The 27,216-nt window shown below is 42.7% G+C and overlaps 1 protein-coding gene across 1 annotated transcript in view; it reads left to right on the top strand.

The window, feature by feature from the left end:
* The window catches only part of ACVR1B (activin A receptor type 1B), a gene marked incomplete in the record, with an annotated part of 411,504 nt that overhangs the window by 253,155 nt on the left and 131,133 nt on the right, over positions 1 to 27,216 (top strand). Inside the window, 1 exon segment of the mRNA XM_044083814.1 lies at positions 5,639 to 5,869. Coding sequence (XP_043939749.1) covers positions 5,639 to 5,869 — 231 coding nt within the window.

Raw genomic sequence — 27,216 nt, 5'->3', positions numbered from 1 at the left:
CAAATTCTGCACACTCAGCACCAAACTCTGAATATTGCAGCATGGCTGATCAACTAATTTCACCAGTCACATCTCTCAATAAACCTGTGATGGATGTCATTTTGGAGGCTAGAAGGCCTAGTACTAGAAAATCTTATGCCGATAAATGGAAGAGATTCTGTGCCTGGAACCAAGCACAAGGAATAAACACAGCAATGCCCAATATTCCTTAGATTTTGCAATGTCTAACTGAGATGCTTCACAAGGGCCTATCTTTTTCTTCTATAAAAATCCATGCCTCTGCCATCTTGGCTCATTACAACACAGAGCCTTCTCTCTTTTCTCATCCCCTGCTAAAGCAGTACCTCAGAGGGGCCAACATTTTGAGACCCCCCCCAGGAGAGCACAGACTCCTGCATGGGGCCTCAATTTTGTGCTGCAAAAACTAACCCTCCCTCCTTTTGAACCAGCTGCTACTGCAGACATAAAATGTCTTTCTTGGAAGACCGCCTTTCTTTTAGCAGTCACTTCAGCTAGAAGGATTTCAGAACTACAGGCTCTCATGGCAGTGGAGCCTTTCATTATCTTTTATCCGGACAGGGTTGTCCCTCAGGACCAATCCATCTTTTATGCCTAAGGTGTGGTATCCAGTGTGGCTTTTAACCAGACCATTCATCTGCCAATTTTTTTTCCCAAATCCGCAGAACAAGGGGGAGCAGATTCTGCATTCATTGGATGCACACAGACAACTAAGATTCTACTTAAACAGGTCAAAATCTCTAAGAAAGTCTGAGAAACTACTGGTGGCATTTGCTGCAGGGACAGAGGGAAGGCTATATCACAGCAGACTATTTCAAAATGGATAAGCCATTGTATTTGTTTCTGCTACATGCACCATGGTAAACCAGTCCCCAAGGGGATCGGATCCCATTCCACCAGGGCTGCATCTACTTCTGCAGCCTTTCTCAGAGGGGTTCCTACCAGAGACATTCTAGAAGCTGCTAATTGGAGCTCAGTTCATACGTTCACAAAACATTATCACTTACCTCTCTTTTCTAAATCCAGGGCAGGCTTTGCCACTGCTGTCCTGCAGGGCCTTATAGCTGCTCCTAATGCAGTATAATTCCATCCTCCCATCCATGGTTTTGGGATTCTACCCTAATGTAATGACTGCAACAGTGAAACACGAAGAACATAGTACAATTGTGTACACTTACCATAAATGTAGATGTTAGAGTGTATTCACTGTTGCAGTCCGGGTTACCCACCCACCAGCCCCCTTTCTTCTCTATTATTATACCTCTTCTTTCCTTCACTATGCTCAAGAGCCTTTGTGGTGTATTGGCTTTTAGTTGGAGGTAAATTATTTGTGTTCTAAATTACATGCATGCATACATTATATATATATATATATATATATAATTTTTTTTTGGCTCCCCATTTTGGGGGCACCTGACATCTGGGGCAAGAAAAAATGATTAAAATGGCGTCAGCTGCATGTTTTATACCCCTGACGACCTGACGTCATGGAAGAGGAGACAGCAACTGACGCAGGACCCAAGACTTTGTTATTCAGGCCGACTGAGGGCAACCTGCCAGCAGATTACCCAAATGTAATGACTGCAACAGAGAATATACTCTGACATCTACATTTATGGTAAGTGTACACAACTGTACTTTCTGGCCTCGTCAGGTTTGGTTCCCATTCCTTTGGTCTCATCTCTTAGCTCTTCCGTGGGTTCTGGATCTCTGCCCGAATCTAATCTCCCATCCTTCGGGTGTCTGTCTGCCCGACCTGGGCAGCCTCAAGCTAGCAGCTTGGTTGCTCCAGTTCCGTTGAGTGCCAGGACTCCCGGTCTTTCATCCCTGGTAAAATCCATTCTGGTGGCTTCTCTTAAAGATTCCACTAGGAAACTTTTTATTGCAGTAAATGAAAGCGTTTTTCCATTTGGGCCTCACAGAGAAACCTAGATCCCTTTACAGCCCCTGTTCCAGCGGTGTTGGATTTCTTGTCTGGGATTTTTCAGCAAGGAGCTAGCTCCTCCACAGTGAAAGTACAATTGGCAGCCATTTCTAATTTTCATGTTGGTGAAGACAACATTGCGTTAGCCTTTTCTAGGTTGTGTAAGGCCTTTCTTAAAGGCACTTTTCTGTTGTGCCCTCCTGTCAAGGATTCAGTGCCCCCTTGGGACCTTACCTTTGTCCTACAGGCATTGGTGGCTCCTCCATTCGAACCTGCAGTTTCGGTGGATTTAAATTTTTTATCCTGGAAGACAGCTTTCCTAGTCACCATTACATCTGCTAGGTGGTTTTCTGAGCTTCAAGCTCTGTCTGCCGTGCCTCCTTATTTGGTCTTCCATAAGGATACTACTACCGTACTAATCCTTCCTTCTTACTCAAAGTGGCATCTGAAGCAAACATAAACCAGTCCATTAATCTGCCTGTTTTCTTTCCTAACTTCCAAAATAAGGGTAAATACAAACTTCATTTGTTAGATGTTCATAGACAACTTTGCTTCTATCTTCATAGAACAAAATCATTCCGCAAGACTGACCAGTTGTTTCCTTTTCCAAAGCCTTTCTGGGAAAGGCTATTTCTAAGGTTTCTTTGGCCAGATGGATCACTCTTTGCATTTTGCATGTCTACAAAGCAAAAGGTTTATCTCCTCCTGGTATTGTTAAAGCTCACTCTACCAGGTCCATGGCGACTTCTGCTGCTTTTTGGTCTAGGGTTCCTTTGGACGACATTTGTGCGGCAGCGACCTAGGCCAGTTCACATACCTTCATTTCCCATTACAAATTAGATCTGATTTCTAGGGGTAGAGCATCCTTTGGCTCTTCGGTGCTCAGGAATATCCTTCCATAGGGACCTCCCAGGATTGGAGTAGCTGGGGATTCTGTCCCACAGGTTGCAGATAAAATGAAGATAACTACTTCAGATAAAGAAGTTATGTATTCATCATAACGTTCCATCTGAGTAGTTGTACTTCATTTTTCTGCAACCTTCCCTCCCTTCGTCCCCTGGACCTTGTCCTGTCTATACAGGTTTGGTTCACTGGGCTGAGTTGCTTATGTATTTAGTTGCAGCAAACTCGATGTGAGGGAAGGTAGGAGATAGTAGTGCATTACGGGTAGGGGGAAGAGCTCAGAGCTTGAAGCAGATGCTAGAAAAAAAGTTGCCGGCTCGGATCCAATACGGATCCGAATACCCACAGGCTGCAGAAAAATGAAGTATAACTACTCAGATGGAACGTTATGGTGAGTACATAACTTCTTTTTTTGGCTACACGGGAACTCCAATCATGTCCCATGCTTTATGCAAAACCTTTTAGATGGAGTCCTCCTTCTCAGACCTCCAAGATGCCCTGGGACCTAAACCTAGTTCTTACATCTTTAATTTCTTCCCCCTTTGAACCCTCTTCATCGGATCTGAAATTATTGTCTTTGAAAACATTGTTCTTGGTTGCTATAACTTCTGCTAGGAGAGTTTCAGAATTGCAAGCCCTCACCATTCGACATCCTTACATTGTTTTCCACAAGGATAGAGTCTCACTTAAAACTAATCCTTCTTTTCTTCCTAAGGTTTGTTCAGAGCATAATCTCAACACAGCTATCGAACTGTCAGTTTTCTTCCCAAATCTTACTAATAAATCAGAATCCAGACTACACCAATTGGACGTCCACTGAATTCTCATGTTTTACCTGCACAGGACTAAAGAATTTAGAAAATCAGCTCAATTACTTGTTTCTTTTTCAGACAGAAATAAAGGCTTGCCTGTTTTTAAGGTCACCTTGTCTAAATGGCTTTCAGACTGCATTTCATTTGCTTACAAAGCTGCTGGCAAACCAGCCAAAGTAAAAAGCCATTCAACAAGAGCAGTATCAACTTCATTTGCCTTTATATCTAGACTCCCAATCGATACCATTTGTGCAGCAGCTACTTGGGCAGACCTCATACCTTTGTCACTCATTACAAATTGGATTTGGCCTCCCAGGACTGGTCATCCTTTGGGCCCACTATGCTGGAGTCTCTTCGCTTGAGCCACCCGGGATAAAGGTGCTAGGGATGCTGTCCCATCCAGCAAGAATTACGGCAAGATAGGACTACATAACAGAAAGAAGTTATGTACTTGGTTCATAGGTTAGTACTAGGCTAGCTGCCCTTGCAAGCCATTTTAAGCCTAGCCAGTTATCCCCTGTGAGATTCAAACCCTGTACCTTGTGTTTGTAAGGCAAACACCTTAACCATTAGGCCACCCTCCCAACCCAAAATCAATGCTATCACAGCAGCTTGGGAGCAAAGCCGCCTATGTAGTGTTGTTATTATTATTGTTAATATTATTATTATTATTATGAGTTCATACATACATACATTGGTACTAGGCTAGCTGCCCTTGTGGACCATTTTTAAGCCTAGACAATTAGCCCTTGTGAGAATCAAATGCTGCACCTTGTGTCTGTAAGGTAAACACCTTAACCATTATGCCAACCCCCCACTCTCCATGTTTGTAGTCCATCTCGCCTAAATTTTTGCATCCCACCCTCCTTCACCCTTCCTGTTTCCTGGAGGAACTGGTGGACTATATATTATGCTGTCTGACCTGGTTGTAGTTGTCCGTCCACCTGGCATGGATAGTATACACAGTGTTCTGTCTGTATGTGCATAGTTATTGGTAGTTTACTGACTATTATGTACCTGTTACTTTCTTGCAAACAAGATCTGGGGAATTGCCATGAGGCACCATGGGATAGGGGTTAGCCTCGAGCCAGTAAAAGCTCTCGAGCTTTAGTATCGGCCGAGTCGGAGCCGAGCATCTGCTCCGAACCCATCCAGCAAGAATGTAGGCGAGATGGATTACAAACCTGGAAAGTTATGGTAAGTACATAACTTATGGCTATGCCATTCAGTATGGCATTCAAAATTTCCAGGCTTTTGACTCAGTCTCATTCTTGATTTACCCAGTGAGTTCAGGTATGTTGCATTGATTATGGGTATGATGAAGGCAAAAGCTTGTAAATTACAGCATTTTTGAAGAGGAGATCTGTAGCAGCAAGATTCTTTTCCCTGTGTGGAGAAGTAAATAAATGTAGACAAGCAAGAGAATCACTCCTGGCCAAAATTACCCTGTGTGGCCACATAGTTAATTTATGCGTAAGGCTGACCATGTCCACAGTTTATATTTGTGGTTCGTATATTTTGTTTCCTGGCAGAAAAGGTTGGGGGCTAGCAGAATTCACATTCAGTCAAAGACATTTAACTTCACCATATCATATGTATTTTTTTCTGCACTTTCTATAGTAGATTTTTGTAGAATCTTCAGGTTTACGTGTACCATTTACATTGGAAGTGTATGGATTCCCTATAGTTTTCTTCTAGGGTTTGAAGTAGTTGCATTTCAATGTTAGATTGTAGAGTTCCAGTTTACCAATTAATGTGATTAAAGTTGTCAGAAGCCCTTTCATTCTTATGTTCAACTTAGTTGTAATTCCAGTTGGTGTCCACGAACTCTTTCTCTTAATGTACTATAGCTTGTGTTACGTAACTTGCTACATACCACTGAATGTTAGCATTTTAAGAGGAATAGTTTTCTTTTAAGTGCTCTGTAAACTACTATACCTGTGAAGCAGTGAAGTGAACTGTAATTTTTTTTTCCTTTTAGGTTTGCCACTGTTTGTTCAGCGTACAGTGGCACGGACTATAGTACTTCAGGAAATCATTGGTAAAGGTCGCTTTGGGGAAGTGTGGCGAGGGAAATGGAGAGGTGGTGATGTGGCAGTGAAGATTTTCTCTTCTAGAGAGGAACGATCTTGGTTCAGAGAAGCAGAAATATACCAGACTGTCATGCTTCGTCATGAGAACATTCTAGGATTCATTGCAGCAGATAACAAAGGTGTAGATGGTTTCCTCTTTCTTTTGAATTTACCGTATAAAGACAACATTGAAAGCCTGTTTATGCAGTGTATGTTTTCTTTCTGGTACTATCTAGTTGTGTAGTTATTATTTTGTTTTGCATTTTCGTTTGAGAGATTTGTTATATACTGAGATGCAAAATCCTAGTTGTTTTGCAAGTTACTGTTGTTCAACGTTATTTTTTTTTATGCACAGTCATTGATTAAAAAAAAATCCTGGCTCTCACTGTGCACCTCTGTGGCATTTTGTCTTGTGTACGTAGGGACTGTGCAGTCTTGTGATACATAATCTGGAATTTGGTTTACTTGGTTGTGTCAAAGAAAGTTTGGATGAACTGCTTTCTAATTTAATCTACTGAGGTTCAGAACCCTGGGTCAGTTTTGTGGGTCTTGTGTAGTGCATAGTGTATTATACCCATTAAATAATCAATAGTTTTGTGCTCAAAATACTGAGAAACAGTAAAAATATGCAGTACTTTATAAGACCTTTGATTCACTTCTCATAGGAACATTGAATAATCTGAGAATTTTTAAGTGGACTTTGAATTATTAAAATGAGAAGGAAACTAGATGGATGGTGGAAAATAAGTGTTCATTGTTAATGGGTCTACACAACAGGAATTTAAGGTATTACTGAGTGAACTGGATCTTTCTCACTTTACTGCAGTAGCATAATTGCTGCTCAGTTATTGCCTCATCAGTTGGCAGTTACTCATAGAATTATAGATCAACAGCCTTCATGACATTTAGTTTACTGCTTTTTATAAAAATTTGCAATAGTAAGAGTACTTATTTTGCTGGAAAACATCAAGTACATATGCATGTACTGCATTCAGTATCAATAGAGTAGCAGTTGTTGGACCAGGTGCAAAGTGTTCAAGGACACAATTAAGTCCTGAAATGCCAGTACAGAAGCATTTTGTTTTGCTGTCCACTTAAAGAATTTGGGAGTAGTGGGGTGGGAATTGGGAGACTCTGCACTAGTTGAGCCACCTGCAACTCTGTTCAGTACATACAATCCAATGTTAGCATTTGCCATGGATTGCATGTTTGGATAGGCAGAGTGGACTTTAATAGTATGAGTGAGGGCTAAATAAAATCTGTTAAGGTCTGTACCCTCTCTAGCAAAATGATTTGATTAGATGGGCATTACCTGTCCCTTCACACCATCACTTCTTGTTTTATCAGTAGCAGTGCTAAATTAAATCTGTATGTTCTGCTGAAGGCATTTGGGGTATACTTAGTTTCATAGGTTGGTACTAGGCTATCAGCCCTAGGGCCTATACAAGCCTAGCCATAACAATTCCCTGGGTATTTCTTCCCACAGTATTTACTTCCCTGGACCACTGTCTAGCAGGGCGACTGGCGTGATCCTCGGGGTGAATTTCCTATCTCTCATCCAGTCGTCAAGGTTCCTTTTGAAGAGGGCCAAGGAGGTGCTCTGCTTGACATGTATGGGCAGTCTATTCCAGAGTATGGGGAGTCTCTGGGTCAGGAACCTATCCCTCCAGCATGATGTTCATAGTGTTTCACTGTTGCAGTCATTACACTTGGGTTATCCTGCTGGCAGGCTACCCACAGTCGGCCTGAATTCCAAAGTCTAGGTCCAGTGTCGGTTGCTGTCGTCTCTTTCGTGACGTCAGAGCGCCAGGGGTATAAAAGATGCAGCCAGTGCCATTTTTTTCAGTCTTTCTTGCCACGCGGTGCCCGAAGCATAAGCAGTTCGCAAGTGTCGGTTGGCCGACTCCTGAGATTTTCGTGTTCAAATTTCAGATCCGAAGTCTTCTTCAAAAGCTAAGTACCCCATTGGGGAAACTTTTTTTCTTGCTCCAGACCGATGTCAGAAATAGTTAATAATTGTATTTCTTGTGGGAAGCAAATACCTCATAAGGACTTTCATTCTTACTGTATTCCTTGCCTAGGCCCTGACCACGACGTTGCTAGTTGTCGGTTTTGTGCTAGATTTAACCAACACACTATGAAGCGTCGGTACGATTTTGCATTGCACTATTTTGGCAGAAGATTTAATTATACAATGTCAGATAGCCATCCGACTTTCAGAATTCACAAGAAACGCAAAGAAAAAGAAAAGGATAAGCATCCGAGGTCCAAAACCGACGAGGCTTCTTCTAAGCCAGTCGCCGGTTCTCAGTGAGGCGCCTTCGCAGCCCCTGACGCCCGCTACTTTAGACCAGCAGGCCACTACCGACTCCCACGTGGAGTCGACTAGGCCGCTGGAAACTCAAGGTATTAGACCTTCGGAGACTATTCCCTCAGATGGGTCCGGAGCCGCTGAGCAGGCATCGGCTTCTGAGGGTGTTTTCAGACCTACTCAGTTATACATTAAAATGACTTCAGCTTCAAAAGCAAAGACTAAAGCACCTTTAAAGACAAAGAAACAAGTACAACAGCCTCATGGACAGGCCTCCATGCCCAAAAAACAGATGCTCAAAATGGCCGGAGACCTAATTACTTTGATCAGGGGTTCCCATCTCCCACCTGATAAAAGGCCTAGGCAAGAGACAGAATATGAATCTTCAGATCAGGTTTCCATTTCATCTGATTCCTCTTCTGATCAGGAATATTCTCTTCCTCCCTATGAGGATTCTGATGCTGAGGAATCTATCCCTTTAGCCTCTCCTCCTGAGGATTACTCTTTTGGGGAACCCTTGCATACCATGAGGGAGCATTTTCACTGGGAGAGCCAAGATTTTTCAGAATCTAAGAAAAGGCTCAGAGACTTCCTTTTACTACCACAACACAGGCCCCTAGCTATTCCACCTGTGTTAGACATTGTAGATGATGTATTTTCTGAGTCCAGTCTGACTCCTGACTCCTTACCAACAGCTCCTGTTAAGCTGGACAGGTACTACAGGGTTCCTGACTCTCATAAATTCCTTTTCAAAAACCCTGCTGCTGACCCAGAAACGATCTTTCAGGGTCCCAAAGGGGTCAAGGCCTCCACTGCAAAAAACCCTACCCCCTCAGACAGGGATTCTAGGGCTTTGGACAGATGGGGAAAAAAGATTTACACTTCTGCTACCTTGGCTATAAGAGCTTTAAATTATCAGTTTCATATGCTAAAATATCAGCAATATATTATGTTACTGCTTAAACAGAAAATGTTGATAAATTCTGAATGTGCAGAAAACAAAGAAATGCAGGATTTATTGCATGCAGCTGAACAAGTTGGAAAACACACTTTGCAATGTGGTTTTGATTCTTTGGAGGCCTTCTGCAGGGCCGCCGTTACGGGTTCTGTAATCAGGAGGCATGCTTGGTTAAAGGAACAAAATCTGCCTGATCATGTCAAAGCAAAATTATTAGATGCTCCATTACAGCATGATACCTTGTTTGGTGTTAAAGCAGAAGAGGTGTTAAAGAAAATGGAGGACAAAGCTAAATCTATGCAAACGGTTAAGGATTTCTTACAGGTACAGCCACCTAGATTTAGCAGATACTGGCCTACAAAGAATTGGTCCTTTCCAGTGTTAGACAGACCACAAAGGGGAAGATACAGATGCCCAAGAGGCAGATCCCAGCCCCAAGGTTCGTACAGGTCTAAACAAGGGGGTGCTTCTACCTCCAAAAGTGGAGAAGACAAATCACAGCCATACAGGAAACCGTCCCAATGACTTCCCCCTGCCTGCACCAAGCACGTGTCTTCTGGCAGCACCTGTAGGGGGAAAACTAGCACTTCTCAAAATTGGCACATAATAACCCAGGACAAATGGGTCCTAGACATAGTGTCACAAGGCTACAAGTTTCACTTCCATACCCTGCCAAGGACAAACGGTTGGCCAGACCTGCCAAAACATCAATGGGTAGAGGCACAAAAGCAAGTCTCATCCCTCATGGACATGAGGGCCATTCAACAAGTACCAGAGCAAGAGCAGGGACAAGGATTTTATTCAAGACTTTTCTTGGTCCCAAAAAAGGACAAGACCTGGAGACCAATACTGGACCTGTCTATTTTAAACACATTTCTGGATATACCAAAATTCAAAATGTTGATTCTACAGCAGCTTCTGCCCATGCTGGGGAAGAAGGCTTTGCTTGTGACTTTAGGCCTAAAAGAGGCATACCTGCATGTCCCAATCAGACAAGCATGCAGAAGATACCTCAGATTCAAAGCTGGCTCAATGTACTACCAATTCTCTGCACTGCCCCTTGGCTTATCTGTTGTGCCCAGGGTCTTCACAAATGCCTGGCACCAGTAATTGCATTCTGCAGACAAAGAGGAATACAGGTATATCCTTACTTGGACTGCCTCATTCAAGCAGAGAACAAGGACATTCTACTACAGCATCTGGCGTTTGTAAAGAGATTTCTAACAGGCCTAGGGTACACAGTCAATGAAAAGAAATCAAAACTAGTACCCTCTCAAGAGATAATATTCCTGGGTGAAAACTTAAATACAACTGCCCAGATGGCTTATCTCATGCCAGACAAAGACAACTGACTACCTATTTCAACCTGTTGGCACCAAAGGCCCATTTATCTGCAAGAAAACTTCTGCAGACTTTGGGCTTCATGGCATCCTGCATTCTACTAATTCCATATGCGAGACTGCATAAGAGGAAACGTCAATGGTACCTAAAAAGTGTTTGGACTCAACATTGCCACAGTCTGGAAACAATAATTACCCTCATTCCCTGCCTGCAACAGGAGTTTTGATGGTGGGCGAAGGCTTGTCACCAGAACAAGGGACAGCCATTCACCTTACCCCCAGCCAGACCGACATTAACAACGGATGCATCAGATTATGCCTAGGGGGCCCACATGGCAGGAAGGTGTATTCAAGGCACATGGTCCGCAAACCAAATGCATCTACATATCAATCAAAAAGAGATGCTAGCTGTTCAGAATGCCCTGACAGCCTTTAAGGACCTACTTCATCCGGGACAACTACTGATAAAGACAGACAACACCACGGTCATGTGGTATATAAACAAGCAGGGAGGCACTCATTCCTACCCCCTTTGCAGACTAGCCATGACTTTGTGGAACACAGCATTGACTACCAAGTACAGCTGCAGGCACAATTCCTGCCAGGAAAGATAAATACTCTGGCAGACGAACTAAGCAGAAACCTCATGAATCCCCACGAGTGGAAATTGGATCTGCAAGTCTTCAGCATGATAACAAGGAAATGGGGATGCCCAAAGATAGATCTATTTGCCTCTCCTCACAACTACCAACTAAAAAGATTCTGTACAAGGACTTATCACAGACAAGTATGGAAAGTCTACGCCCTATCTTTCAGCTGGAAAAACCTAGCAGTATATGCCTTTCCTCCACTGCCTCTCCTCCCCAAGGTACTCCTAAAGATCAGGCAAGAGAAGCCAGAAATGATACTGATTGCCCCAGACTGGCCCCGCCAGTACTGGTATCCAATTTTAAGGAACTTGTCTCAATACCCAACTTGGACCTTGCCTCAAATACCTCGTCTACTAACCCAACAAGACAATTGGATCCTGCACAGCCAGCTAAAGACCTTAAACCTGGCAGCATGGCGAATAATGTAGTCATACAAAACGCGCCCCTCACTAAAGCTGTAATGGATGTCATTTTCGAGGCCAGAAGGCCTAGTACCAGAAAATCTTATGCTGGAAAATGGAAGAGATTCTGTGCTTGGAACCAGGCACAAGGAATTGACACAGCTGTACCAAATATTCCTCAGATTTTGCAATACTTAACTGAGATGCTGGACAGAGGTCTATCCTTTTCATAAATTAAAATTCATGCCTCTGCTATTTCGGCACATTACAATACAGAGCCACCAATCTTTTCTCATCCTTTATTAAGGCAGTACCTCAGAGGAGCCAAAAACTTAAGGCCTCCAAGGAGATCACCAATACCTGCATGGGACCTTAATTATGTCTTGGAAAAACTCACCCTGCCTCTTTTTGAGCCAGCCGCTACAGCTGATATAATGTTTTTATCTTGGAAAACAGCTCTGCTCCTAGTAGTAACTTCTGCAAGGCGAGTCTCAGAGCTACAGGCACTCATGGCTGTGGAACCTTTTATCCAGACAGGGTTTCTCTGAGGACAAACCCGACATTTATGCCTAAGGTGGTGTCCAGTGTAGCTCTTAACCAAACTATTCATCTGCCAACTTTTTATCTGAATCCACAGAACAAGGGGGAGAGAATTCTGCATTCTTTGGATATACACAGACAACTTAGATTGTACTTGGACAGAACCAAAGTTTTCAGGAAGACAGAGGAATTGCTAGTGGCATATGGTGCAGGATCACAAGGAAAGGCGATCTCAAAGCAGACTATTTCAAAGTGGATAGGCCACTGCATACGTTTCTGCTATTTATACCATGGCAAACCAGTGCCTAAGGGCATTAGGCCACATTCCACCAGAGCTGCAGCCACTTCAGCAGCCTTTCTCAGGGGAGTACCAACCAAAGACATATTAGAGGCTGCTACTTGGAGTTCAGTGCACACCTTTACAAAGCACTATCATCTGCCACTCTACTCTAAATCCAGGGCAGGCTTTGCCACTGCAGTTCTGCAGGGCCTCATAGCCGCTCCTAATGCTGTTTAGCTCCAGCCTCCCAACCATAGCTTTGGGACTGTACCCAAATGTAATGACTGCAACAGTGAAACATGAAGAACATAGTACAGTTGTGCACACTTACCATAAATGTAGATGTTCGAGTGTATTCACTGTTGCAGTCCAAGTTACCCACCCGCCATCCCCCTTTTTTCTACTGGGACTTTTCTTTCCTTCTCTGATTTATACAACCTATGTGGTGTATTTGCTTGTAGATAAAGGTAAAGTTTATATTGGTGTATGTATGTATATTTATATATATATATATATATATATATATATATATATATATATATATATATATATATAAAACTTTTGGCTACCCTTTTAGGGGGCACCTGACATCTGGGGAAGAAAAACTGAAGAAAATGGCGTTGGCTGCTTCTTTTATACCCCTGACAACCTGACGTCAGGGAAGGGGCGACAGCAGCCGACGCAGGACCCACGACTTTGGAATTCAGGCCGACTGAGGGCAACCTGCCAGCAGGATTACCCAAATGTAATGACTGCAACAGTGAATACACTCTAACATCTACATTTATGGTAAGTGTACACAACTGTACTTTATGCAGTCAGAGGAATATTGTGTAGTAAGAGTTGAGTTAGTGTTTTGTAATGAAACCAAAGGTATATCCGTCTTCTAAAATTAGATCAGCCTAAGCCTGCTGTTGTACCAGTATTTCATTGATTCCCAACATGACATTATTAATGAAGTGGGATACAAACTTGAAACCATGCCACATGTTTCTTAAAAATTTGATTGGTCCTGTAGACTGTTTTGAGGATCAAATCTGCCTTTCTAGAAACTTGATGCAGAAATAAAACTAGAATTTCATAGAGGGCCAGGTGTCAACCCTGCATTTAGCATACTTCCATATAACAAGAAAAACAAAGTGCACACTGGATATCAGGGCATTTGATTACCAGACCTATGTGATCAGTACCAGCCTGACATATTAAAGCAGGCTAGTTAAGTAAGGAAATTACAAATGTCTCTTGCAGGGAAAAATGTCAAAATGTACCCAGACAGCTGATAAAGCTGGGCAAGTGAGCTGCTGCTTCCAGTTATGTTTAAGAACACATGCATGGCTAAGTGCCCAGCTATTTCCTGAGGATGTGAAAGCCAGTCTTTTAAATGCTTTACTAGACAAGATTTTCTCTTTGGCATTAAGATTTTCTCTTTGGCATTATGTCAGAAGCTTCTGTAGGATTTTGAAGAAAGTGTTAAAATTATGCAGAATGTGAAGCAAATGTTCCTTCCACCATGAAATAATTGGAATTTTTGTAGAAAACAACTTGGACAGTAGTAAGCTTTTCACAAGAGTCCGTTTCAGTGGAAAGAACAGGCATTAAGGTGGAGAAAACAGTAACAGCAGTGACCCAGCGTCCCTTCTAACAAGACAGAATGCAATGTTTAAACAGTTTCAACACCTCTTGTCCCCTTCCATTCCTCATGCATGAAAAAAGGAGGCAAGTTACTTTTTTATGCAGCTCAGTGACATATAGTAAAAAGGCCAGTGGCTCATAGAAATGCTGTCACTGGGCTGTGCTGCAGAATTTTGTAAACAGTAGTCTAGTGCCATGTAGGCCCTAACTCTACTACAACAAACATCAAATTCTTTCACCTGTGCAGGTTCTTCAGAATCTAGAACTACTTCCATAAGCAGAGTAATGAATGGATCTTAACTGCATTTTTTTCCTTATTCCCAAACAACGAAAAGCAATGGAGAGCTTTAGTAAACCAGTCCGTTGTGAACAAGTTTATAGTGATGGCTAAATAGGTCCTGCTGCCTTTCCTGTAGCAAGATACCTTTCTAGTGATTGTGGTCATTTTAGAATGTCTATATCTACATCCCATGCTTAAAGTTTCTGAGATTCAGGGTGGGCCCTTTTGGCTATACTGCTGCTCCCAGGGTATTCACTAAATGCATATATGACTCTAAAGGGAGTCCAGAGTTACCCTTTCCTGTAGGATTTTCTGATTCAAGTATAGTCCCTGTAGGCTTTGGAATGCAGTTTTCAATGGACTCCAGTTTCTGTGAACATTAACGATGATGGAATTTTTCATTGTGATTACACAAGAGAATAATTTATCTGCACAAATATTCTTGAATGTTTTGGGTTCAAGTCCTCCACTAGTCTTATGGTTTCCTTGGCAGTGCTTCACATAAAAAAATGTAAGGCACATTTACAGTTAGAAGGATGAGTCTTTAGTGATGTCCTTCAAGGATGCATCTGCAGTCCTTACAAATGGGTTGTCCTGTCGTCAGGCAGCCCTTCGGTCGGCCGGATTCCAAAGTCTGGGTCTGGCCTCGGCTGGTGTCGCACTTCACCCGACGTCATAGCTGCAGTTCTTCGGGTATAAAGGCATCAGCCGACGCCATTTTCCCCAGTCTTTCTTGCCGCGTGGCGCCCGAAGCAGAAGCTGTTCGCAAGTGCCGGTCGGTCGGAACCAGAGATTACTACTACCGAATACTACTTCGAAGACTTCTAAAAAGCTAAGTACCCCATTGGGGATTCTTTCTTGCCTCAGCCAATGTCAGAAAAAGTGAATAATTGTTTAACTTGTGGGAAACAAATACCTCATAAAGATTTCCATTTGAGCAAGGCAGTACAGTGGTGGATTCAGTAGGTAACCTTAAATTATAGGTTCATAGGTTCATAGGTTCATACTAGGCTATCTGCCCGAGGGCATTTATAAGCCTAGCCCATAGTTTTGTGGCTTACGCCACCCCTTTAGTTTGGAGAAACTATGCCCATTATTTTGCTGTGCCTCTGTCGAGCAGTGACACTGAGGTAACCCCTGGGGTGTATCTGCGATCTCCCATCCATTGGTCAAGATTCCTCTTGAACAAGGCCAGCGAGGTGCTCTGCCTCACATAAACTGGGATTTTGCAGCATCACATTCCTTCATCCTCTGCCAAATTAGAAATCAACTAGATATATTGTATTGTGTTTGTGGACCCACTGTTAAAGATATTGAAGTACAGGGAAACTTGATCTCCCAGATGTCTTGTGGCGTCAGTTTGGGCTGTTAATTTTCAAAGCTCAGTTCTAGTACTAGACAGTGGCATCTGCCTGAGAACAAACCATGTAGATTTTATATAATTTGCAGGTTTGCATTCTGAATATTTTCTAGTATGTGTTGCTCTGCAGTGTCTATTTTTACTTCGTTTGGATGAAAGTGGTTCACTGCTAACTCAATAGTTGTTTTTTAGCATCAGTATTTTTCTTAGTAGTTTCTTAGTGAAAGTTGGATGTATCCGTTACATTGATACAACTATATTGTTTGGCTCTGGTCCAGGTCTGTGGCTGGTGTTCATAGACAAGTGCTGCATTTTATGCAGTGTCAAGTACAACTAAATGACTATAGGTAGCATTACATCATTAAGGATGGAGGCCTTTCTGGTCAAGTGTCAAGTATGTTAGCCATAACTACAAACCCTGTGGTGACTGTCAGGGAGGTGAGGCACATGTTTTCCATGTGCAAGTGGGACAGCATTACATTGGCATGATATGGTACTGTCTGCCTGTGTGTGTGTGTGGGGGGCTTAGGTTGTGAACATAGGGTACTGTGGGATTCCAGAGTTATATTTAGGGGGTATGGATACAGTAACAAATTGGGGGGTGGTGAGGCTGTGCATAACAGTAATAGCAGCTGTTATTCAGTATGTTCATAAAAGGGGTGGAGGTCATAGTCATGCCTGACATTGTAGCATGTCCACCCACTAATTGATATGTTTTGCTGCCAGATGTATAGGTACTAGCATGTCAACCTGTGGGATACGATGCTTATAAAAGTTCACTAGCCAGTAGAGTAAACTGCTACTGTTGGCCCTCAGCACAAATGGCAAAGACTTCCTGGGCAGAGATACTGCAGTTAGACATTCGGGAGCAGATTCATCAGGGAGTGATGCAGGATGTAAGTGCTGTTGGTGACTGTAATAGCAAGTGGGCCAGAGGTTTATAAGTATGATACTCCATGCAAGTGAAAAGGCAAAGGACACTGCGAAAAAGGCAAATCCACCACTGCAGGTGCAGTCCCAACACATAAACCAGTGACAGAGGTTAAGGAGGTTTGGTTGTCATTCAGTAAATGGGGTGTCAGTACCTCGTGGTGGAGTGGATGTGTGAGGACTGGCACCAACCATGCATAGGTTACACCAGCTTAGTAACTTCTACTACAGTTGGACTATAGCACACACCGAAGAGAGGAATTGACTAAGCCCACCTGCATAGCTATCCTTCCAGGCTACTCTGATGAGCAAATTTTACCATATTGCCTGACAAGGTATGTTTTCCAATGTATTCTGCAGCAGTATTTCCATGCATACCAGTATGCATGCTGTAGGAGAATATGAAGCCATATATATAATTTTATATATATATATATATGTGTGTGTGTGTGTGTGTGTGTGTGTGTATATATATATATATATATATATATATATATATATGTGTGTGTGTGTGTGTGTATATATATATATATATATATATATATATATATATATATATATATATATATATATAGCGGACGGTGATGTCGTGTGTTAACGCATTCACAGGTTCCACTTGTCCACATAAGTGTTGTCTTGAAGCACTGGAAAGCTAATAGCAGTTTAGGAGAAAGACCTTTGTACTTATTAAAAGAGAGATTACATGAAGAAAGAAGAGGGTTAGAGAGTTGGTAATGATGTAAATGAAGTACAGTTTGAGATGGTAAACTACTGAATGAAACTAGAAAGTTAGGGTAAGTAAGTATATGGTGGTGTCTAGCAACAAAAGACCGTATGTCAAAGTTGGTCAGAGTTATTTGCCTGATTGAGTATGACATAGGGAAAGCAGTTTTCTGGATGAAAGCAAAGCCTGGTGGTTCTGAGCAATGGCATAAGAGGTTTGAAGCATTTCATTGGTCATTTGACAAAGTGAGGTGGGAAAGAGTTCCACATTTTGGGGGCTGGTTTCTCCCTTTCTTTCCAGATCCCCATTAAGACTCCCCACTGGCACAGCTGTAGGGTACAGATCTCAGAGCCTTCATGTGAGTTATGCAAAGGTTTTATTAGCATGAGGTCTTTGTCTGAAGAATGTGGGGTACATGAGGGACTGTACCAATGAAGAAGGGAAATGAGGAATGGGCATGTATCTGAGAGTGCTGTATTTTGTGCTATTTTTAATAGATCTTTGTTAGTATCTCAAGACTCACTTTTCCAAGTCACTTGCTACCAAAAGAAAAGCCAGAAAAAAAAAATACACAATGGTGAATGTCACTTTTTTTTGCACTGGGGTAAGCACCCCATACACCATGAACGTATTTGAGAATAGGGATTATCCCAAGCAGTGACAGTTTCAGAGTTGGTATTTGTAAGCCTGTGTTTTCATCAGTTGGTCTCCACATTGTGGGACTTGGCAGGTTACCATTTTTAAATGATTACATTTTAAGAGATTTGAGAAGTTAAGCCAGTTTATTTTTCTGACAGCAGTGCAGCAGTGAGTTCTGTTACATAGATTGGTCACAAATTTTGCTGTTTTGTTCTAGGATTGTTCCAGTTTTGATAGTTTGGTAGATTGCAGGCTGGCAAAAATTGAGGAAGCATGGGATAGGCAAGGAAGGTGATGAGTCGAAACAGTGCATTTTCATGCATGGTCAGACTATTATTTTTTGGCTCTGTGTGATTTTTCTTATATGTCAGGTGTGCATGTCAAATTTTAGATGTTCTGTAGTAATTGCAATGATTCTGAGTAGCTTGGTATAGTGGGCTATTTTAGTGAAGGTGCCATTACATGACTTGTGAAAGGGGATTTTGCAGGATGGAAACAGATCTGGAAAAAATAAGTTTGATGTTTGGATTGATGGCAAGGATAGAGTTGTCTGTCAAAGTTTCAGAGGCTGTAAAGGCAAGTCCTGTGACTTTTTGAAATTGGTAGGAGCAGATAATTGTGGAATCATCAGCTTATTAAAATAGTTAGAGTGACTTGGTGCAGATGGCAAGTCATTGATGAAAATGTTGAAAAGTACTGGACCAAGAATAGGTCCTTGTGGTACACCTAAAGTGAAGGTGGAGAAAGCTTGTTGACATTTCAAGTTTTGCGTTCTGTAGAGAATGAAGGATTCAAACAATTGAATGGCTTTAGCTGAGAGACCTATTAAGGAGAACCTGTTCAAACGTTCATTATGGCTTTACGTCTGAAATTAGTAATGTCAGTAGAAGCTCTACCTTTGTGGAGTGGTAAAATAGAGGGGTGTTTCCAAATAGTGATGAAGTAAGATTCTGTTAATTAGAGCTGAGACAGGGTAGGCTATAACATCTGCTACTTTTTGATATTCAGTGTGACGCCTGTGCACTGGCCCAGTAATCAAGGAGCCTCAATCCTCACCACTAGCACCAGTGAGGGACGTGCACATTGGGAAGGATAACAAGCACACACACAGTAAAATACAATTTCCCTTAAGAGCACACAGAGATCACAGTCAGTCTGGGGCTGGTTTCACCCTTTCTTTCCAGATTCTCATTTAGACTCCCCACTGGCACAGCTGTAGGGTACAGATCTCAGCCTAGTGGTCAAGCCAGAACCTCCAGCACCTTCTCTGTCCAACCAGTGCTTCATGTCCCTGCCCAAGTAACACACACACACAGACACACATACATACTTATATGAGTTGTATACAAACACGCAGACACTCCTGGGGAAGGCTGCCACAGGTTCTCCAGCTATGCCCTTTTCTGCCCAGGCTATAAGGTAGTAATCCACTGCCACCAACCACTGTTTATCAGCTGCTAATAAGTCCCTTACCAAAGGGTGTCCAGTTTTGCTGTGCAATATTATTATCCAATTAGTGTGACGAACAGCAAGATCATTGGAGTGGCTTTGTACAGTATTACCAAATACATGCAAGTACTCTAGAGCTTAAATTATCTCTACACAAATCAGCCACAGTAGACATTTTTTAAATATTTAATAATAAATAATAAAAAACACCAGACCAATCTTATTAATTCAACACAATGACATTACAGAGTTCAGAGATCACAGGAAACTTTTAAAATATTATTGTAGGATAGTCTGACATAAATGTAGAAAACAGCTACACTAATCTTACTATATTTTATATATCCCCAAAAGAAATACTAAAGTCTAAGATCCTACTTGCATACAGAGCAAGCAAGTGCTGGTGAGTGTTCAGGTTCAGACAAAATCCAAAATGCTCTAATCTTTCTCTCTGAGAAAGTCTTAAATTGATAAACACCCAGTACTGCTGAGTCATTTCACATTGCATCATGTTTATCACTTCTTAAGTTCCCAGACTAACAAACTCAAAATTTACATTTCTTAGTAAGCTGCACCTGGCCAGGAAGTCGCAGTATTCAAAGACATTATACACGTAAAAAATTAGTAATTATCTCTTAAATCAATAGAAAGAATTTCCTGGCCCAGAAATCCTGTTGCCGAGCTTGAGATCAAGCAGTCATACAATGCTTGACTTATCAGCTTTTTTCTAGCGGAGTGCACTATGTTTACATTTTTCAAGCTTAGTGCAACATATAGTTTAATTGGAACATATAGATGTTCGTGTTTCACTGTTGCAGTCTTAACAAATGGGTTATCCGGCTCCCGGTAGCCCTCAGTCGACCAGAATAGCAAAGGTAATTAATGACATCGGTTGCCGTCTGTTGTAAAGGACGTCAGGGCGTTGGATACAAAAGGAGGTAGCCGATGTCAGTTCCTCAGTCTTCCTTGCCGCGGAGCCTGAAGCAGAAGCTTTTTATGCATGAGTACCGCTCGGCAGTTTACCGTTGTTGGTTTCCATCTACAAAAAGTTGAAGTCAACTGCAGCTAAGTACCCCATCGGGGATCCTCTTTTCTTGCCCTAACGAATGTCAGAAAAAGTTAATAATTGCCTTACCTGTGGAAAGCAGATTCCCCATAGAGATTTTCATTCCTATTGCATTATCTGTTTAGGCCTTGATCACGATGTTCCCAATTGTAATTTGTGTGCCTCCTTTAATCCGTGTACTATCTATCGTCGGGCTAAGATTTTGGCTAAGCATTTCAGAGTTTGGCCTAAGTTTGTTGGTATGGCGTCCACCGGTTTTCAGGCTTCGGATATTCTGAAAAAGGACAAGGACCGAGACAGGCTTCAGAAAACTAAGTCCTCAGATGAGACTAAGTCGGTCATCAGTCAGGCGGGAGCCAGTGAGACGATTTCGCAGTCCCTGCAGTCCGCAGATGTACAACCACAGGCTTTGATTGAGTCCGAGTTCCTTAGGCCTTCGGCCTCCAGCTTGTCTTCTGACCTGTTGCTGGTCACCTCTTCTGCTGGAGCCGGTACTGCTAAGCTGACTCCGGGGTCCGAGGCCGCAGCTTTACGCTCTGACAGCAAACTTCTTTCTTCCACTCCTGCTGTTCCTTCTGCAGTTGCCAGGCCTCCCGAGTCCTTCAGGCTTACAGGTAAGCCTTCGATTCGTAAGCCTGTGAAAAGGCAGGCTCCAGTTCCTTCTAGTTCCCCTCAATCCCAAATGGTTAAAATGGCTAATGATTTTTTTAACTCTTATTAGGGGTTCTCAGCCTCATCCTCCTAGAAGGAGTAGGGATGTTTCTCCTGAAGTTTTGCCTTGTTCAGGATTGGATTCTTCCAGCATTTCTGCTGAAGGAATTTTCTCAGGCTTTTTCTCCCTTTGAGGACTCAGATGCAGAAGAGTCCATCCCTTCGGCCTCTCCTCAGGAGGATTTCTCTTTTGGTGACACTTTAAATACCCTCAGGGAACATTTTAAATGGGAAAGCCAGGATTATCCCCAATCTAAGAAAGGGATTAGAGAGTTTATGGATCTATACTGCGGTGGTGGTGCTGCGGTAGCGTTGTCGCCTCACAGTTAGACGTTGCCCATTCGATTCTCAGAGTGTCTTTTGTGTGGCGACATGCGTGAATGGGCGTTCCTTCATTGAAGGTTATGCGTAAGGCCCAGCAAGCCAGCACGCAAAAGTCTACTGCCCATCATTAGCGGACCGGAGTTCCGCTGTGGCGACCCCTAACCGGGAAAAGCCGAAAGACACAAACAAACATGGATCTACCTCAGCATAAGCCTCTGGCTGTTCCCCCTGTGTTTGAAGTTTTTTTGGAAGATCACTTGTCTCCAAACTCAGTCCTACCTGCTCCCAGGAAACTTGACTGGTACTACAGAGTCCCTGATTCTCATCTATTTCTTTTCAGGAACCCGTTGGCGGATCCAGAGGTTATTTCTCAAGGCCCTAAAGGAGTTAAGGCCACTATTGCCAGGAATCCTGTTCCTTCGGACAGGGAATCTAGGAATCTTGATAGGTGTGGCAAGAATGTTTATACCTCTGCCACCCTAGCTATTAGGGCTACCAGTTGCCTTTTTCATATGCCGAAGTACCAACAGCACAGCTTGGAGACTATTAAGTCTTAAGATTGCAAGTGTGCCTCTTTTGGCAGAGTAAAGACATGCAGGATTTGTTGAATTCAGCCACTCTGGTCAATAAGCATTCCTTGCATTGTGATTTTGACATCCTTGAGGCCTCCAGTAGGGCTACGGCTACTGGATCTGTTATAAGGCACACTTGGCTCAGAGAATAGCCTCTTCCAGAAACTGTCAAGGCTAAGCTTTTGGATGTACCTTTGCATAAAGACAGTCTTTTTGGCAGCAAAGCTGAGGAGGTGCTTAAGAAGATGGAGGATAAGGCCAAGTCCATGCAAACTGTTAAAAGATTTTCTGCAAGTTCAACCCCCTCACTTTAGCAGGAATTAACCTTCTAAGAATTGGACCTTCCCTGATACCAGCAGACAGAACCATTCCAGGACCAAGGGTTACAAATCTTCTAGGGGGCAGACAGCTACCCCTCAAAGGTCTAGGCTATGGCAGGCTTCCACTTCTAAGGTGGGAAGCTCCAAGCCTGCATCCCAGTCAAAACACTGTCAATGACCTTTTACAACTTCTGCCTATTCTTGCTTGCCTGGGGAGTCCTTTAGGGGGAAGGTTGACCCTTTTTTCAGATGTCTGGGCCTCTATCACAAATAACAAATGGGTGCTCAGAACGGTGTCCATGCAGCACATTTTCTTTCCGCACCTTTCCAGCTCCCAAGGGATTCCCATATGTTCCTCCAAACCAAAAGGCAGAAGTAGAAAACAGATTTTGTCTTTGTTTCATCTGGGAGCAATAGAACCAGTTCCTGCTCAGCAGGTAGGCCAGGGTTTTTTTATTCCAGGCTTTTCCTAGTTTCAAAAAAAGAAGGCACCTGGCTTCCTATCCTAGATCTTTCCATTCTGAACTCTTTTCTAGTGATTCCAAAATTCAAAATACTCACTCTGCATCAGTTGCTACCAATGCTAGAAAAGGATTCCTGGCTGGTAACCTTGGATCTCAGAGGCTTATCTGCACATCCCTGTCAGGCAAAGTTGCAGGCAGTATCTTCATTTCAGAGTGGGCAAGCAACATTATCAATTCTCTGAGCTGCCCTTTGGCTTATCTACTGCTCCCAGCGTCTTCACGAAGTGCCTGGCCCCAGTCATTGCTTTTTGCAGGCAGAAGAAAATTCTGATTTACCCATACTTGGATGAGTGTCTGATTCAAGCAAGTTCTCAGGAGCAGCTACTAAAGGATCTGGAATTCGTAAAGACTCTTCTCTCTTCCCTGGGTTACACTCTCAGCGAGGAAAAATCAAAAATGGTACCATCCAAGGAGATAACATTCCTGGGAGCGAGTCTGAACAGCCGCCCAGATGATATATCTCACTCAGGAGAAGCAGACAACTGTTTCAGTTTACTTCAAGGACTTGGCAAGCTTGTCCCAGCTCCCTGCAAGGAAATACCTGCAAGCTCTGGGATTCATGGCATCTTGTATTCTCATGATTCCATATGCAAGACTGCATATGAAGAAATTGCAGTAGTACCTCAAGAACATTTGGTGTCAACACACACAGGACCTGTATATGATGATCCCTCTGCTTCCATCTCTGCAGACAGAGTTTCTATGGTGGGCAACAGCCTGTCTACAGAAGAAGGGCATGCCCTTTCGGACACCTCCTGCCACTCTCAAGTTCTGACTATCAGAACGCAAGATGCATCGGACTATGCCTGGGCAGCACACCTGGATGGCAGATGCATACAGTGACGGTGGAATGCCCAACAGATGCGTCTGCACATAAATCTAAAGGAGTTGATTGCAGTTCAACAGGCCTTACTAGCCTTCAAGCACCGTCTTTCTCCAGAGAGCTTACTTGTCAGAACAGACAATACCACAGTCATGTGGTACATCAACAAGCAGAGAGGGACTCACTCTTACCCCCTGTGCAGACAAAGCATGAATCTTTGGTCCATTACAGCATCCCTGGACCTGCATCTCCTAGCTCAGTTTTTTCCAGGAAGGCTCAATGTTTTTGGCAGACCAGTTAAGCAGGCGAACCCTGAATCCTCATGCGTGGCAGCTGAACAGAGCAGTTTTTTACAGCATCATTCAACGTTGGGACATGCCTCAGGTGGATCTTTTCTCCTCCCCAGACAATCATCTTCTACCTCTCTTTTGCACCAGACAGCAATCACAGCAGAGCGTGGAGAGTGGATGCTCTGTCCTTCCCTTGGACAGTGCTATCAATTTACGCCTTCCCTCCTCTTCCTCTTCTGTCCAGAGTGTTGTTGAAGATAAGGGATGAACGACCAAGGACTATTCTCATAGCTCTTGACTGGCCCAGACAGCATTGGTATCCACTGCTTTGCAATCTCTCCCAATTTCCTCCTTGGCATCTTCCTCTGAAGCCAGATCTTTTGGTTCAGGAAGGGGGAATCATTCTGTATCCTCATCTTCAATCCCTTCATTTGGCAGCATGGCTCATAGTATGACTCATTCCTTATCTTCTTCCCTTTCCCAGCAGGTGGTTGATGTGCTGAGGGAGGCCAAGAGGCCTAGCACTAGGAAGTCCTACGCTGGCAAATGGGAAAGGTTCTCTCATTGGATGCAGGCTAGAGGGGAATCTTCTTCTCAGCCTACCCTTCCTCTGATCTTGGAATACCTTGCTAAATTGCTTCAGGGTGGTCTTTCTTTTTCTTCTATCAAGCTCCATGCTTCAGCCATTTCTGCTTATTTTTCTCTTGAACAACCCATTTTCTCTCATCCCCTGATGAAAATGTTTCTCAGAGGTGCTTGCAACTTAAAACCTCCCAGAAGGGCACCTACTCCAGCTTGGGATCTTAATTTTGTTCTAGAGAAACTCACTCTTCCTCCTTTTGAGCCAGCTGCCACTGCAGATTTAAAGTTTCTCTCTTGGAAGACTGCCTTCCTCTTGGCTATAACTTCAGCAAGGAGGGTTTCGGAGCTGCAGGCTTTTTGATGGCTGTGGAGCCTTTTATTATTTTCCATCCAGACAGGGTCTCCTTGAGAACCAATCCCTCCTTTATGCCTAAGGTGGTTTCTAGCTTGACTCAATCAGTCCAGACACCTTCCTACCTTCTTTTCTAATCCTCAAAACAAAGGTGAAAGGATCCTGCATTTTCTTGATGTGCACAGACAGCTCAGGTTTTACCTGGACAGGACTAAAGAACTTCGGAAATCAGCTCAGTTATTGGTCAGTTTTGCCCCTGGAGCTCAGGGCAAGGCTATTTCTAAGCAAACCATTTCCAAGTGGATTGCACATTGCATCAACTTATGTTATTCCTTTCATGGCAAGGTACCTCCTCAAGGTGTTAGGATCCACTCAACTAGAGCAGCTTCCACTTCTGCAGCCTTTTTAAGGGGTGTCCGTACTAAAGATATTTTGGAGGTTGCCACATGGTCTTCTGTTCACACTTTCACAAAACATTATAATTTGCCTCTTGTCTTCCAGAGCCAGGGGAGGGTTTGCCACTGCTGTGTTGCAAGGCATTATCTCTAACCCTTGATTCTGTTGGTTACTCCTCCCTTTTCACTGGGCTTTGGTAATCAACCCATTTGTTAGGACTGCAACAGTGAAACACGATGAACATAGTACATTTGTGTACACTTACCATAAATGTAGATGTTCGAGTGTATTCACTGTTGCAGTCCTGGTTTCCCTCCCCTCCTTCCCCCTTTTTTGATCCTCTCCTATTCTTTTGTCCTGAGGTACAGGTTGAATTGGATATTATTTGCCAAATTGGCATTTGGCTTAGCCCTTTTTCTGGGGGCTTCTGATTGTTATGGCAAGAAAGACTGAGGAAGTGACGTTGGCTGCCTCCTTTTGTATCTGACGTCCTTTATAACCAACGGCAACCAACGTCATTTTTACTTACCTTTGGTATTCTGGCCGACTGAGGGCTACCGGGAGCTGGATAACTCATTTGTTAGGACTGCAATACACTCTAACATCTACATTTTTGATAAGTGTACACAATTGTACTTTCTCTTTACATTTGTAGTACAAACCTGTGGATTACATTAATATTTACAATGACATAGAATTATTTACAAAATTCTATCTAGCTAGGCTGGCAGCCTTCACATTCAGAAGGGAGGCTTTCAGGGGAAAGATGTAGCTTTTAATTTTCTGAGCTGTTTCCCAGCAACTGATACGGGGACAGATTCAAAGTTAAGTGTGTACATTGTTTAAGGGGGTGAGAAGCTGTGAGTGTAGTGAAAGTGTGGCAAAATATCCGTCTTTTTTGGTAAAAAATTTTAAGGCCAGGAGAGCTAAACTGGCTGTAGAGATTGGAAGTAACAGCACTGGCATGACCTTTTGACTTAAGGCTTCCTTGTGAAAGCCGTGACCTTAGGGGATTCAAGGCTCCTCAAAGTTGTCTCCCTCAGCTCCTTTTAATCGCCAGTTAAAAAGTGCACAAATACACACACAGACAAGGTAGTCAGAGACATTTCATGAGAAGGATTCTTCTCCATGCCTTGCCCTAAGAAATCTACACAGGATGTTGTTTCATCATCTTGTCTTATGTCAAGTTCTTGTATTTCCTTGGTGATATTTTTTTTTTACATGGACAGGAGACTAGCAGTCTTTTCAGTCTTTTTTGTGATCTTCCTCCTTTATAAATTGAATTTTAGATTTCAACCTTCTTTGCATATTACTTTCCATGAGCGAGTTGAGTAGAATTCTTCTGCTGCTGCCACCTAAGGAAAAAGATTGACAGCAACTCTTACTTGTAGTACAAAATATAAAAACATACTCCCTGTCTCTATAAAACAAATAGAGAAAGAGGAATTGGTGAGAGCAAGTAGACTGACTGTTGATAATGAAATTTATCCCCCTATGTGAAATACCTTAGTTAGAGAAATTTGATATGAAAGATTACCCAAAAATCATTACTTAATCATATTGAGAAACAAGTTGATGGTACGGCCTGGAGCTTGTAAGCCCTTAGCTTCTGTTGATATTGTCAGTGAGAGTGCTGGCAGTGTTTGTGACACAGTGAATGGAGCATTAATTTGCATGTTAACTTGCACCTTGGATACCCTCACCGTCTGAAATATTGTACAAAACTGGAAGATTTTATCAGATGGAGAAATGCATAGCATTGTTAGTGACACCACATTTTTATGATATGATTTTAATATTAACTACATTTTGCAATCACATACCTTTACCACGCGTACTAAACAAAGTTGTAGTAGAAAAAGCACCTTTACATGCTATTCCTCTGAGCAATACAGGTTTATAGCAAACAATGTTTCCTTTTATTGTAAAAACACCTAGTGTCACATCAGGGGCTGGATTAGTTTAAGTCCGAGTCTAAAATGTAAAACACCAGTGTCACAAAAACCAAACTGGATTAAAAGTTTTGAAGTTGT

The sequence above is a fragment of the Protopterus annectens genome, chromosome 9.part0 (genome assembly GCF_019279795.1).
Source record: "Protopterus annectens isolate FY-2018-M chromosome 9.part0, PAN1.0, whole genome shotgun sequence".
NCBI lineage: Eukaryota > Metazoa > Chordata > Ceratodontiformes > Protopteridae > Protopterus > Protopterus annectens.
Note: the sequence above shows the minus strand (reverse complement) of the source record. Positions and strands in the feature narration are given on the sequence as shown.